At 39.0% G+C, this 14,089-nt stretch overlaps 1 protein-coding gene across 1 annotated transcript in view; it reads right to left on the reverse strand.

Annotated features, from left to right (window-relative positions):
- Fam81b (family with sequence similarity 81 member B) overlaps positions 1-14,089 on the reverse strand; it is a 76,933-nt gene that overhangs the window by 10,906 nt on the left and 51,938 nt on the right. Inside the window, exon 7 of the mRNA XM_027401880.2 lies at positions 12,680-12,786. Within this exon, the coding sequence (XP_027257681.2) occupies positions 12,680-12,786 (107 nt within the window). The remainder of the gene's footprint in view (positions 1-12,679; positions 12,787-14,089) is intronic.

Consider the following 14,089-nt stretch of genomic DNA (forward strand, 5'->3'; position numbering starts at 1 on the left):
ATTGTATGGTTTCTGTCCTTGGGGTTGTTGTATTTTATTAATTGACTTACATACACTGAGCCAACTTTGTCTTTCTAGGATGAATCCACTTGGTCACAAGGTGTAACCATCTCAATGTGTTCCTGAATTCTGTTTATTAATGTTTTGCTAAAAATTTTTGCATCTTGCCAGGCGGTGGTTGCACACACCTTTAATCCCAGCAGTTGAGAAGCAGAGGCAGGCGGATCTCTGTGAGTTCGAGGCCAGCCTGGTCTACAAAGCTACACAGAGAAACCCTATCTAGAAAAAAAAAAAACAAAACAAAAAAAGATTTTTTACATCTGTATTCATCAAAGAAATTGGTGGAGTGCCCTGCTGACCCAAGGACTGTTCCTGACACTGAAGCAAGCAGGCTGATGGTGAATCCACACTTCTCCTACAGATCCAATCCCCCAGTCTCATCCCCCAGATTTGTTGCAGAAAACTTGATGTGGTCTCCCTTTACTCTCTGACCCCATCCCTAGCAGATCACTAAGATCTTCTTCCCAACTTCTTTTCTACCAACTCATCCCATTATCACAGGGAACACAGCAGCGGGGCAGAGCCAGGGAAACAGGAAAGCCAACTGAGGACCTTCACTGCTTCCTACTCCCTTCCAAATCCAACCCCCCAGTCTCATTCCTAGCTCTCCAACAGAGAAGATACACCAGGTGCATCCTCCTGTCCCTTTCCCCATCTTCTGTGGATCCCACAAACCATCCCCTTCTAGCCCCCCTTCTCCAACTCTTTGCACTATCTCACTCCCCAACTCCAGCAGACACCTCCTGCTAACCAAGAGGACACACTTGCCAGAAAACCAGGTAGGCCACCTGAAGATATTCTCTTCTGCTCCTGTCCCCCCCCAGATCAACACCTCAGTGTTATTCCCAGCACTGCAGCAGAACATCTATGGCAGGCTTCCCTGCACTTCTGTCCCCATCTCCTGTGGATCATGCAGATCTTCCCTTTCTAACCTCTCTTCTCCAACTCATCACTTTGTCTCAGACCCCATTCCCACACCCCCTGCTGTCCCAAGGACTTCTCCTTCCAGGAAACAAGTAGGGTGAGTGATGGGGGAGGTCCTTCTGTGTATATGTTTGTCTTTCTAGTTGATAAAGCACTGTTGGCCAATAGGGAAGCAAGTTAGGTGGGACTAGGAGAGAAGGATGATTCTGGGAAATGTAGGAAAGAGAGGGAGTCGCCATGTGATCCCAGGAAGAGAGGACACATATGTCTGGTATCCTCGGTAAGATAAGCCCTTATAAAAATATGTAGATTAGTAGTTATGGTTGATAATTAAGACTGAGCTAGCAAATAAGAAATCCTAGTCATTGGCCAGCAGCATTGTAACTAATATAAGACTCTGTGTGTTATTTGGGGGCCCTAAAGCTGCAACAGAACCCAGGTGGCGGGTGGAAAGAGTTATCGTTACAAGTGAGGGCAGAGGCATACCTCTCCTTCTGCTCCTCCACATCCAATCCCTCTATTCTCATCCTCAGCTCTGTAGCAGAGCACCTGTGTGGTCTCCATTCCCACTCTGACCCCCAACTTCAATGGACCATAAAGACCTTCTCCTCCAATCTTCTTTCCCCAACTCATCCCAATTTCCCACTCTCAAACACCAAAAAGCACTACCTTTGAGCAGGCCAGGAAAACAGGCAACACACTGCCATCACAGGGAGAAAACAGAAATTAAGGAACAAAACACACACGCAACAAAGACAAATCCAGAATCAGCAACTAGACCTGTCATCATCTCAAACCCAGTTGCCTAAATGCCAGCATAAAAACATAATCAGTAACAGCCAGGGCAATTTGTCTCCACTAGAGCCCAGCTATCCTACCAAAGCAGGCCCTGGATATGTCAACATAGCTGAAGCATAAGAAAAAAGACCTTAAAACTAACCATATAAAAATGACAGAGGTCCTTAAAGAGGAAATAAATATATCTCTTTTAAAAATACAGGAAAACTTAACAATTGGAGGAAATTCAAGAAAACACAAACAAACATTGGAAAAAATAAAGACATTCAAGACCTGAAAATGGAAATAGAATTAATCAAGAAAACATAAACTGAAGGATTTTCATAAATGAAAATTTAGGAATTTGAACAGGAAACATAGAAACAATCTTCACCAACAGAATACAAGAGATGAAAAAGAGAGTCTCAGTCATTGAAGATATGACAGAAGAAATGAATATGCCAATAAAAAGAAATTAAAGAACACATCAGAAAGATCATCTGTCATTATCAAGTAAGTTTCATCCCAGAGATGCAGGCATGATTCAATATATGAAAATCAATAAATGTAGTTCACCATATAAACAAACTGAAAGAAAAAAAAAATGATCATTTTATTAGTTGCAGAAAAGGCCTTTGGCAAAACCTAACACCTCTTCATGATAAAAGTACTGGAGACATTAAGGATACAAGGGCATATCTGAACATAATAAAAGTAGTTTACAGCAAGTAAATTACAAATATCAATTAAAAAGAGAGAAACTCAAAGTGATTCTACTAAAATCAGGAACAAGACAAGGATGCTCACTCTCCATATCTATTCAATGTAGTACTTAAATTTTTAGCTGGAGCAAAAGGACAAGGAGGAGACCAAGGGATACAAATTGGAAACAAAGATGTCAAAGTGTCATTATTTGCAGATGATATGATATTTTATATAAATGACTCTAAAATTCCACTGGGAAACTCCTACAGCTAAGAAACACTTTCAGCAAAGTAGCTGGATACAAAATTAACTCATAAAACTCAGTTGCCCTCCCATATACAAATGACAAAGGGACTGAGAAAGAAATCAGGGAAATAAGACCTTTCATAATAGCCACAAATAATATGAAATATCTTGGGGGTAAACTCTAAGCAAGCAAGTGAAAGATGTGTATATGGCAAAAAACCTTAAGTCTTTGAAGAAAGAAATTGAAGAAGATATCAGATGATGGAAAGATCTCCCTGCTCATGGATAGGTAGGGCTACTATATTGAAAATGCCCACCTTACCAAAAGCAACCTATAGATTAAATACAATCTCCTTCAAAATTCCAAGGAATTTCAACTTCATATTAGAAACACAAAAGACCCAGGATAGCTGAAACAATCCTGATCAATAAAAGAATTGCTGGAGGTATCACCCGTTCCTAATCACAAGTTGTGTTACAACATAGTAGTAATAAAAACTACATGATAATGGCATAAAAACAGAGACATTGATCAATGGAATGAAATCAAAGAGACATAAATTCACACATCTATGGACACCTGAGTTTTTATAGAGAAGCCAGAAATAAACACTCAAAAAAAAAAAAAAAAAGAAAGAAAAAGAAACCATCTTTAACAAATGGTGTTGGTCCAACTGGATGTCTGCATATAGAAGAGTGCAAATAGATCTATATTTATCACCCTGTGCATATTTGCACCCTGTGCAAAACTCAAATTCAGATGGATCAAAGGTCTCAATATAAAACCAGACACAATGAACCTTATAGAAGAGAAAGTGCAGAATAGCCTTGAACTCATTCACACTGGTAGCATAGACACCAAATCAATTAATAAATAGGACCTCATAAAACTGAAAAGTTTTGCCAGGCGTTGGTGGCGCACGTCTTTAATCCTAGCACTCGGGAGGCAGAGGCAGGCAGATCTCTGTGAGTTTGAGGCCAGCCTGGTCTCCAGAGCGAGTACCAGGATAGGCACCAAAGCTACACAGAGAAACCTTGTCTTGAAAAACCAAAAAAAAAAAAACAACAAAAAAAAACAAAACAAAAAAACAAAAAACAAAACTGAAAAGTTTTTGTAAGACAAAGGATGCCTTCAGACAAAGCAGCAATGTACAGAATAGGAAAAGATTTTTTATCATCTCCATGTTTAGTAGAAGGCTAATACCCAAAATATATAAAGAACTCAAGAAACTAGATATAAAAAATAATTTAAAATTCAATTTAAAAATGGGGTAAAGATCTAAAGAGAGCATTCTCATAGAGGAAACTCAAAAGGCTGAGAAACACTCAAAAGAAATGCTGAACACCCTTAGCCATCAGGGAAATGCAAATAAAAACTACATTGAGATTCTATTTTATACTTGTTAGAATAGCTAAACTCAATAACACAAATGACAGCTCATGCTGGCAAGGAATACTCCTCCATTGCTGATTGGGATGAAAACTTGTACAGACATTAAGGAAATTAGCGTGCAGCTTTCTTAGAAAGATGGGAATTGATCTCCTTCAAGACCCAGTTATACCATTTGGGTATATACCCAAAGGGTGCTCTATCCTATCTCAAGGATATTGGGAGCAAGAAGGTCCTTGTGCCCACAGATCACTATGGACACCAGGAATGTTAATCATTCATGGGTTTCTCCTCAAAGGAAGAAACACCGGTTTTTCCTTCCAGAAATCTGGGAATTGGAGGTGATTAACAGCCTGGTGATCTGTATTATCTGTTGGGCCAGGGCCTTGTCAAGCTCCTACAACCAGGACTGGGGATACCTATTACTCTAAATGATCCTTACTTTATCTGTATAGCCAGGAGCTCCCCCCCCCAAGGCTCTGGAGGTGTCTAATAGCCCAAGTGACCTCTACACTATTTATCTGACTGAGACCATTCCAGATCCTTCTTAAGACCATTGAGCTAGTGCAGGTAGCCTATCTCTAGAACTCATCTTCTTGGAAGAAATAACATGCACTTTGAGTTGAGTTTTGATGTAATTATTTCTCTTTATGCCCTGGGAATTGTATTACACCAGGAAACTATTTTCCAAATTGTACCGTGTTTAAATATTCTGGCAATAAACCTCCTGGCACCAGACTCCTGAATTTTGACCCAGCCTAAGTCAGGCTGAACTGAAATTTCATTCTCACCTCTTCATGGATCTCTTCCCTGCCTGTGGTGACACTTGCAGGGACCTCTTCACAAGGACACCTGCTCAACCATGTTTATTGCTGCTTTAGTCAAAACAGCCTGAAATTGGAAACAACATAGGTGCCCTTCAATGGAAGAATCGATAAAGAAAATGTGGTACATTTATACAACAGAGCATTACTCAAATGTTTAAAAAAATGACATCATGATATTTGCAGGAAAATGGATGGAGCTAGAAAAAAATCATCCTGAGTGAAATATACCAGATTCAGAATGATGAATATGGTATGTATTTATTTATATATGGCAATTAGCCATTAAATAAATGATAACCAAACTACAATTCATAGATCCAGGGAACATAGACACAGAGGAAGGGACTAGGATACATACATGAATCTACCTGGGAGGGGTAAATAGAATAGATTTTATGAGTGGAATGAAGCTGGGGAGGGGGGTTGAGAGGGACAGAAATGGGAGGATCTAGTAACAAAGGGGAGGGGACATGATACTGAGGGAGGGAATGAGGGAAGGGACAACTGGAATCAAAGGATATTTGAGAGACTAAACCTAGTGCAGCAGAAAGTCACAATAAAGTGAATCTCAATTATACTCTGCTATACTCAAAGATTGGTCCTTTATTTGGTGATCATCAGAGGAGCTTCCTCCTGAAGCAGGTGGAAACAAATATAGGCTCACAGTCAGACTTTTTGCAGAGAGAGATCTTGGAACATAAAGTTCTAAATGAGAAGTTTCCATCAAACCGTTCCCTTCAGTGCTCAGGGAACCCTTTGAAAGAGGAGGCAGAAAGAATAGCTCATATGAACTCACAGGAGGCAGAAGGCAGGGTTCATGTGAACTCTCAGAGACTGAAGCAGCAAGCTCAGGGCTTACACAGGTCTGCTCCAGGTCCCCTGCACACACTACAGCTTTCTGTTTAGTCCCCACTTTTTTTCTTTTTGTTTTTGAGTCAGGGTTTCTCTTTGTAGCCTTGTAGACCAGGCTGGCCTTGAACTCACAGAGATTCATCTGCCTCTGCCTCTGAGGGCTGAGATTAAAGGTATGTGCCACCACCACCTGGCTCTCTTTAATACTTTTATGGACTCCTGAATGTGTGAATGAGTGGGTCTCTGACTTTTGTGCCTGCTCTTGGGGCTCTTATTTTTCTATTGGTTTGTCTTGTCCAACTGTGACATGCCAGTTTTTATCTTATAGTAAGTATATTTTGTTATGTTTTATTGTTATCTCTTAGAAGCCTGTTCTTTTCTAATGAGAGATTGAAAGGGAATGGATCTGGATGGGAGAGGAGGTGGGGAGAAACTGGGAGGAGTAGAGAGAGGGGAAACTGTATTCAGGTTTTATGTACAAGAAAGAATGTATGTTAATAAAAGGGGGGTTGGTGTACATTTTGATGGGGGATGTCCTTTTGCAAATATTTTTCACTTAATGGTTGATGAATGAAATGGTTGATGACTGATTGGCCACTAGTCAGGCAGGTAGTATAGGCGAGGCTACAAGACAAGGAAACTTGGGGGTGGGGGTGGGGGTGGGCAGAGAGGAGTTGCAAAGAGATGCCATGTAGCTGACAAAGGAGTCTGTGCATTCTCTGGTAAGCCAAAATCATGTGAAAATCATAGATTAATAGTTATGGGTTAATAATTAAGGGAGAAGTAGCCAGTAAGAAGTCTAAGCCATTGGCCAAACAGTATATAAGTTAATATAAGTCTTTGTGTGTTTATTTCTGCTGCTGTGGGACCAGGTGGGACAGAAACCTCCCTCTTCTGTAGTTCTTTTTTTTCCTCCCTCTCTTTACCTGATTTTTGAATGAAGATGATATTGGCTTCATAGGATGAAGTTGGCACCGTTCCCTCATTTTTTCTTATATGGAACACATTAAGAAAAATTGGTCTGAAGTATTCTTTGAAGTTTGATAGAACCCATATGGTCTTGGGCTTTTCTTTGAGGGGAGGTTTCTAATAACGGCTTCTATCTCTTTGTTTATAATGAGTCTGTTCAAGTTGTTTTTATCTTGCTGGTTTAATTTTCATAGATAATGTACTTTTGGAAATTTTTCTATTCCTCCTGAGTTATCTAACTTTTCAGATTATAAGTTTTCATGGTAATTTCTAATGATGTTCTGAATTTCATGGAAGTTGGTAAAAATGACACCCCTTTGATCTCTAGTTTTACTAATTTGCATCTTCTACTTTTTCTTTTTTGTTAGATTTACTAAGGGTTTCCTTACTAAATTTTCCAAAGAATCAACTTCTTGGTTTTGTGTATTGTTCAGTTAATCTCAATTTCATTAATTTCTTCCCTAACTTTTATTATTTATTGCTGTGTACTGTGTTTGGATTAGTTGCTTATTGTTTTTCTAGAGCCTTGAGGGGGATCATTAGGTTATTTGATTTTTCAATATGAGCATATATTGCTATACACATTCCTTTTAGGACTAATTTGGCTGCATCCTAGAGTCTCTGATAGGATGCATTTTTCTGTTTACTTGTCTCTGGGAGTTTTTAAATTTCCTCTCTGATTTCTCGGGTTACCCGAAGTGTGTTGTTTATGCTCCAAATACTTTTATGGTTTCTATAATTTCTCTTACTGCTGACTTCTAGTTTTATTGTATTATGGTCTTCTAGGAAACAAGGAATTAGCTCTCTCTCTCTCTCTCTCTCTCTCTCTCTCTCTCTCTCTCTCTCCCTCTCTCTCTCTCCCTCTCCCTCCCCCCCCTCTCTTGTAAATTTCTGTTGAACCTAAAAATTCCAAAATTCCCGTGTAGCAAAGGAAACAATAAGAGTTAAAAGATGGCCCAGAGAATGGGAGGAAATCTTCACCAGCTACATTTCATACAGGGGCTAATGTCCAGATTTTATAACAAATGTCAGGAATTAAATACCAATGCAATGAAACTGCCAAACAACAAATAGGCAAATCATATAAATAGAAAGAGAAAAAATACACAAATGGCCAATAGCTATTTTAATGTATTCAATATCCCTAGCCATCAGGGAAATGCAAATTAAATCACTTTGAGACACTACCTCACCCCAGTCAGAATGGCTATCAGCAATAAATCTGACAATAAATGATGGGGAGGATGTGGAGAGAGAGAGGGGTGCAAATTAACACAGCCATTGTGGAAATCAGTTTGGCAATATTTCAAAAAATTAAAAAAGCTTGTAAATAAATAAAAATACCACACACTCAAATTAACCAGACCTGAAGTCTATACATCTTAGTGGACTTTTACACAGTTAGAATAGGTGTTGGGAACAGACGTCGTAGAACTTCACATTAAATTTAACACTTTCAGTATTGAACATATTTAATGAATTTAATTACTACCATATGACCAAGGTATTTACATCTTGAGCACCATACTATGTCAGAAGAATCATGAATCCTCTTGCTTATGGCTGCTTTATTCACTATAGCAAAGAAGTGGGATCAATTGACTTGGCTTCAACAGATGAATGGATAATGAAAACTTGGTGTTTGTATGAAATGGAATGCTACTGAGCTCTAAAAAAGGAAGTTAAAATTTTGCAGGAAGATTAATGAACTTAGAATGTATATTATTAAGCAAGGCCACACAATCTCAGAACCCACACTTCTGTCTCATATGCAGAATTTAACCAATAGTATATACATGTATGTAAACAAGTGTGCATATGGGTACAGTATAATATAAAGAAAAAAGAACAAGAATCTAAATATAGGGAGATGAAGAAGGATAAAATGTAGGTAATGTACACAAGTTACGAAAGAATGTATAAAGCTCATTATTTTTCCAGTAATTCTATCATGAAATTTTTGGTTTGGATAGTAGATAAATGCATAAAATATATTCAATACTGAAAGTACGACATTTAATGTGAAGTTCTACAGTATCTGTTCCCAATGTGTAAAATTTATACAGAATAGCTATACAGTACTCTAGCTGGTTAATTTGAGTGTGTGATATTTTTATTTATTTGAAAGCTTTTTCAATAATAAGGTTTATAAAATTAAGAATAAAATACAACTGGAAAGAAAATAACTTGTCAACCTATTTAGAAACATAATATGCTTTGGCTTTCCTCTTATTTTCTCTGTCTGGGGGAAGTAATTGATTATCATGGTTTACAGGGACAGTAAGTCCCAGGTAATCAACAGTCTTCCAGCTGAGAACTGAGGCTCTAGGCTCACTTTTGCTTGTAATGAATGTTAGCATTTATTCCCTTATCATGTATACAGCATGAATATCTCTCTGATCAAGAAAACACTAACAATACCCAAGAGCATCTTCTGGAAGGGAGTGTTGCTAATTGAAATTCTGAAATTAAAATAAAGCCAGAGACACAATTACTATTGTGACCTCTTTATTACAAGGCCAGCAGAGACTGACTTTCCTACTAACATTGGAAATCAGACTCCATCTACTGGCAATATATTAAAACAGAAAAGCATTTTAAAAAGCACTTTCCTTCAAAGATAAAGTAAAATAAGTTTGTGTAAATCTTTGCTTAGAATTTTCTCTAATATCATGGACATGATTTGCCCTATAGAACTAATAGTTAAAAACTGAAATATCATTAATTTATGTGTATGACATTTACAATTTAGTTATCTGATCCTCTAGTATATGGGTGTAGTTCAACCATTAGTCGATAGATAGATTATAGATAAATCATATATATATATATACATATATATATATATATATATATATATATATATATATATAGACCGTAGATAGATAGATCATATATAGATAGGTAGATAGCCCTTTTAATATTTTTCTTAAAAGACAAAAGCCAGACTTTTAAATGTGGTCTGAATACTCAGTAAGGACAATGCATTTTGTTTTTGTTTAATTTGTATTTAGATGAAACAAATGCTAACTCTCACCCCCAGGATATTTCTAGGATGACTTAATTGGAAACTGAAGGTACAGCAGAGGCTAGCCAGAGCTGTGGCAAGACCAATGGTGCAAATACCTTGGTTATGATTGGCATATTTAAACCACAACTGCATTCTGAGCCAGTGTTACCAGGGCCATTAATACTCCCAAAGCAATGTCTTGCCCTAAACAATTCACTGAATGAAAATTTTTAAAAGATTTAAAGATTTTTTCTTTTTAAATTCAGACTGTGGCTTTGAGAATTTGAATTAAAAAAAACTAAAAAGAAAGAAAAGAGAAGAAATAAAGCAATGGATTGTCATGAATTTATATACAAAGAAGATGTTTTTACTTTTGTAAGTATATTTTTACGTGTGTATGGTAGACTATGCTATATTTTTGAAGACTGAGTCAGTTTTGAGCTTCTGAAGTGAGAAATTAATTTCAACAAATATATTTTTTCTCCTAAGATCATTCCCATAAGCATGGTTCTCTTAAACTAACTTATATTAAGGGGCAGAAATATACTACCAGGTTATCCTTCTAGTGGGTATAAGGCCCTGGGTTTGATCTCAATCACTGGATCAAATAAACAAAGGAAAAACTAAGTGAATGTCTTAGAGCATCATGTGCTCATAGTAACTACCTGAGTTTTGGAGTTAGACACTGTTTGTGTGATTTGGACAGACCACTTCGTCACAATAATTCAAGATGTCCTATCTTTTGAGTAATGATAAGACTTGCCATGCAGGCCTGTGTGTGCTTTGAGTCTTGAGGTCTTAGGGACTGGTAGAATCCTGTAAACAACTACTACGCTTTTTATTTCTGTCTATGTCATTTGACACTGTTCAACGCTGGCTTTACCTGTGTTTAGCTTTTCAGTTACCTGCTTATGTTTAGGATAAGTTCCATGTATAATTCTCAAAGCTCATGTAAGACCCTCAGAAAGCTGAGGCTTTCAGAATCTTAGTCCAGGACGGCGGCCACCCCAAACACAGAATGGAGGCGAAAGCTTGATGCAAACTGCATGAGGCTTTATTGTAATTTTACGAGCTAACCCCATGTTAGCTCGGGTCTTTCACCCACCCGCCATGGCAGACGGCTAGAAAAGACGGCTCCTTGGGTCTCCCAAAAGATCTTATACGGCAGCGTAAGGGGAGTGTCTAGGGGTACGCACAGGCTTACGATTGGTGTGCCTCCAGGCTTGGAGGGCTTGCCCTGTGTTGATTGGTCAACTGGTTGTTATGGCCCATAGGCCCTCCCAGGGTGGTTGCTATGCTCTCTACGTCATTGTCGTGCGCTTGTCCGTAAAGCACACCCAGGGTCGTAAAGCATAGCGCCACCAGCTAACTTCCGATTGGCTCCTTGTCATGAGACAGGCATCTGACTTTCTAGTGACTAACTTCTGATGGGTTCCTTGTCACGAGACAGGCATCTGACCTCTACGTGACCAAGGCAGGTTTATGGCAAGCACGTGTTCGGCTGTTATGGCTGCCAAAAGGGAAGCCGGTTCCTTCACTCACACATTCATTCATTGGCTTCCATTTGTGTTTGAATGTGTGGAGTGCTAAGTATACAAAGATGGGTGTCAAAGACGGGGGACTTTTCAGTTTCCTACCATGATACCATTTTTGAATTTTGGTGATAAGACTAGACTTTATGTTTTTACATCACTGACCTAATAGCCTTTTTGTTTTCATAAATCACTATCTATTAAGCAGAGCGAACCATTCAGAGAGTGGCTGGCCTGGGCTGCCCCTGCCAAACCCATATTAAAAGGCAGCTGCTTCTCATGATGGGTAGGTTCTTGCTATATAAGCATTGAATTGTTGACTTAGGACATAACTTGGCTGAGCAGCTGAAGGAGGTGGCTCTGGGGAGAACTCTAATGCACATGTCTATTGTTAGGTCTAGTGATAGGTGGCAACATGATGGGCACCACTGGGAACCACACACAGCACAGGGACTTCTAAGTTCAATTAAAATATGTTTAACTAACAGAGAAATTTCTTACAGTCTCTAAATGTGAAATTGCTTATTGAAATTTAGCCTTAACGTTACTAAAATGTTTTATTGAAGCCACATTCTTTGTTCAGAGACAATGCTTCCTTTAAAGAGAGAAAAGCAAATTCCACACGTAACAACAAAAGTAATATTCATGGGCTGGTAAGTTGACTCAGTGGGCAAGCACCAAGCCTGATGACCTGAGTTAACCCCTGGGATGAACATGATGGAAGGAGAGAATCAACCCTATGATTGTCATGCACACCTCCATAAATAATTCAATGTAATGATTTAAAACTTAAATAATTTAAATAATGTTAAAATTAAAATTCACATTTATTCTCTATGAACACTGTATAAATTACCTCAGTGTGGAATGTCTGCTGAGTTGATTTGTGAGAGGGTCAGGGCAACACCCACCCCCCCATACACACACATATATCCAGGTGATGACTAAATAAGGACAAAGCCTGGGACTTGTCCAGACTTGCCCCAAAATGGGAAAACTATAGTCTTAGCCCACCCCTGCTAGACCCAACCAATTAGAAATGTCCTAATATGATTGCCACGTGCATAAGCCAATCCTAAGTAGAATGGTCTTACTGCTTTAAAAATTCCTATAGCTGTGCTTAAAAGGAGCTTACAAATCCCTCTGAGGTTGTCATTTTGTTAAGGGTGTGCAACTCCACATGCATGTGGTGTAATAAATGCCCTTTCTGATTGTGTTGTCACTGGTGGTCTTTTGAAAACTTCTCATAGACTCTAAAAAATTGCTGCTTTATTTCCTGTACAGGCTCAAATTCCTGGAATATGTTTTATTTATTGTCAGTTTTTTTTCTTTATGAAAAACTCTTTGAAATTCAATGAGCAGAATTAAAAATCACCCATTTACTTACTTGTATTCCAAGAGGTTCATTTCATGCTGATTATCTCCCTGGACCATCTTTAAGTTTGAGGTGTGCTCAGAAGTAGATGCCTCTATCTTTCCTAAGAGCTGTGTTACCTAAGGGAAGGACAAGATGTCTGTGTGTGTGTGAACAAAGCCACCAGCATACACACACACACACACACACACACACACACACACACACACACCACACACACACTCATAGACACACTCACTCTCTCTCACACACACACACTCTTACACATACACTTTCACACACACACACACACAGTCTCTATCTCACACACACACTCATACCACACACATACACACACTCACCATTTCTTTCTAGAGAAGCCTAGAGCAGACCTGGATTAGAAAATTATTCACCTACCAGTATAGCTGCCCACAGACCTTCCCAACTTTGTTACCCCAGACCAATTCTCAAGGTAGCCCCTAGCACTTCAATAGAATACCAGCTGCAGCTCCCCCACCATCAACCATGCCTCATATGGATCCCGGTACCATCTCCTCCTGCCCTTCCCATCTCCAGCTGTGTCCCAGCCACCAACTCAGGTAGATAATCCCTTCCCAACCAGAAGACCAAATAGGCCACCCTCAGACCTTCCCCACTTCTCTGTTATCCCAGCCCCAATTCTCAGTGTCACCCCCTGTACTAGAACAGAACATCAGGGGCAGCTTCCCCTTTCTCCTGTCCATGCTGCCCGTGGATCCCTCAGACTATCTCTCCACAGCCTCCCCTTCCCCATAGCCTCCAATACCAGCAAACCTCTCCATATCCTCCCCAACCTCCCACCACCCCTTAAACACCCACAGAACAGACAAGTAGAACAGGTACAACACTCAGCCAACACACTCTGAAAGTCTAGAGGAAACAGAAGCTGAGGAATAAAACTCATCCAACCAAGACAAACCCCAGAGAAGTCAACACCTAGACCTATAATCTCCCCAAACCCAGATGCCTACACGCCAGTGTAAGGACATAATCAATAATAGCCAGGGCAGTTATCCACCAGAGTCCAGCTATTCCACTACAGGAGTCCCTGAATATTCCAGCATAGCTGAAGCACTGGAAAAAGACCTTAAAACCAACTACGATTTTTTTTCCAAGAGTGTTTTAACCAAGATAATAGAGGTCCTGAAAGAGGAAATAAATAAACACTCTTAAAGAAATCTAGGAAGACACAAGCATTTAGAGGAAATGAATAAATATATTTTTAAGAATCAAGAAAAAAAAAAACAAATACACAGTTGAAAGGAACAAATACAAGTGTTCAAGACCTGAAAATGGAAATAGAAGCAATAAAGTAAACACAAAATGAGGGAGTCCTGGAAATGAAAAATTTAGGATGTGAGCAGGAACCACAGAGGTACACTTCATCAACAGACTATAAGAGAT

The sequence above is a fragment of the Cricetulus griseus genome, chromosome 2 (assembly GCF_003668045.3).
Source record: "Cricetulus griseus strain 17A/GY chromosome 2, alternate assembly CriGri-PICRH-1.0, whole genome shotgun sequence".
Taxonomy (NCBI): domain Eukaryota; kingdom Metazoa; phylum Chordata; class Mammalia; order Rodentia; family Cricetidae; genus Cricetulus; species Cricetulus griseus.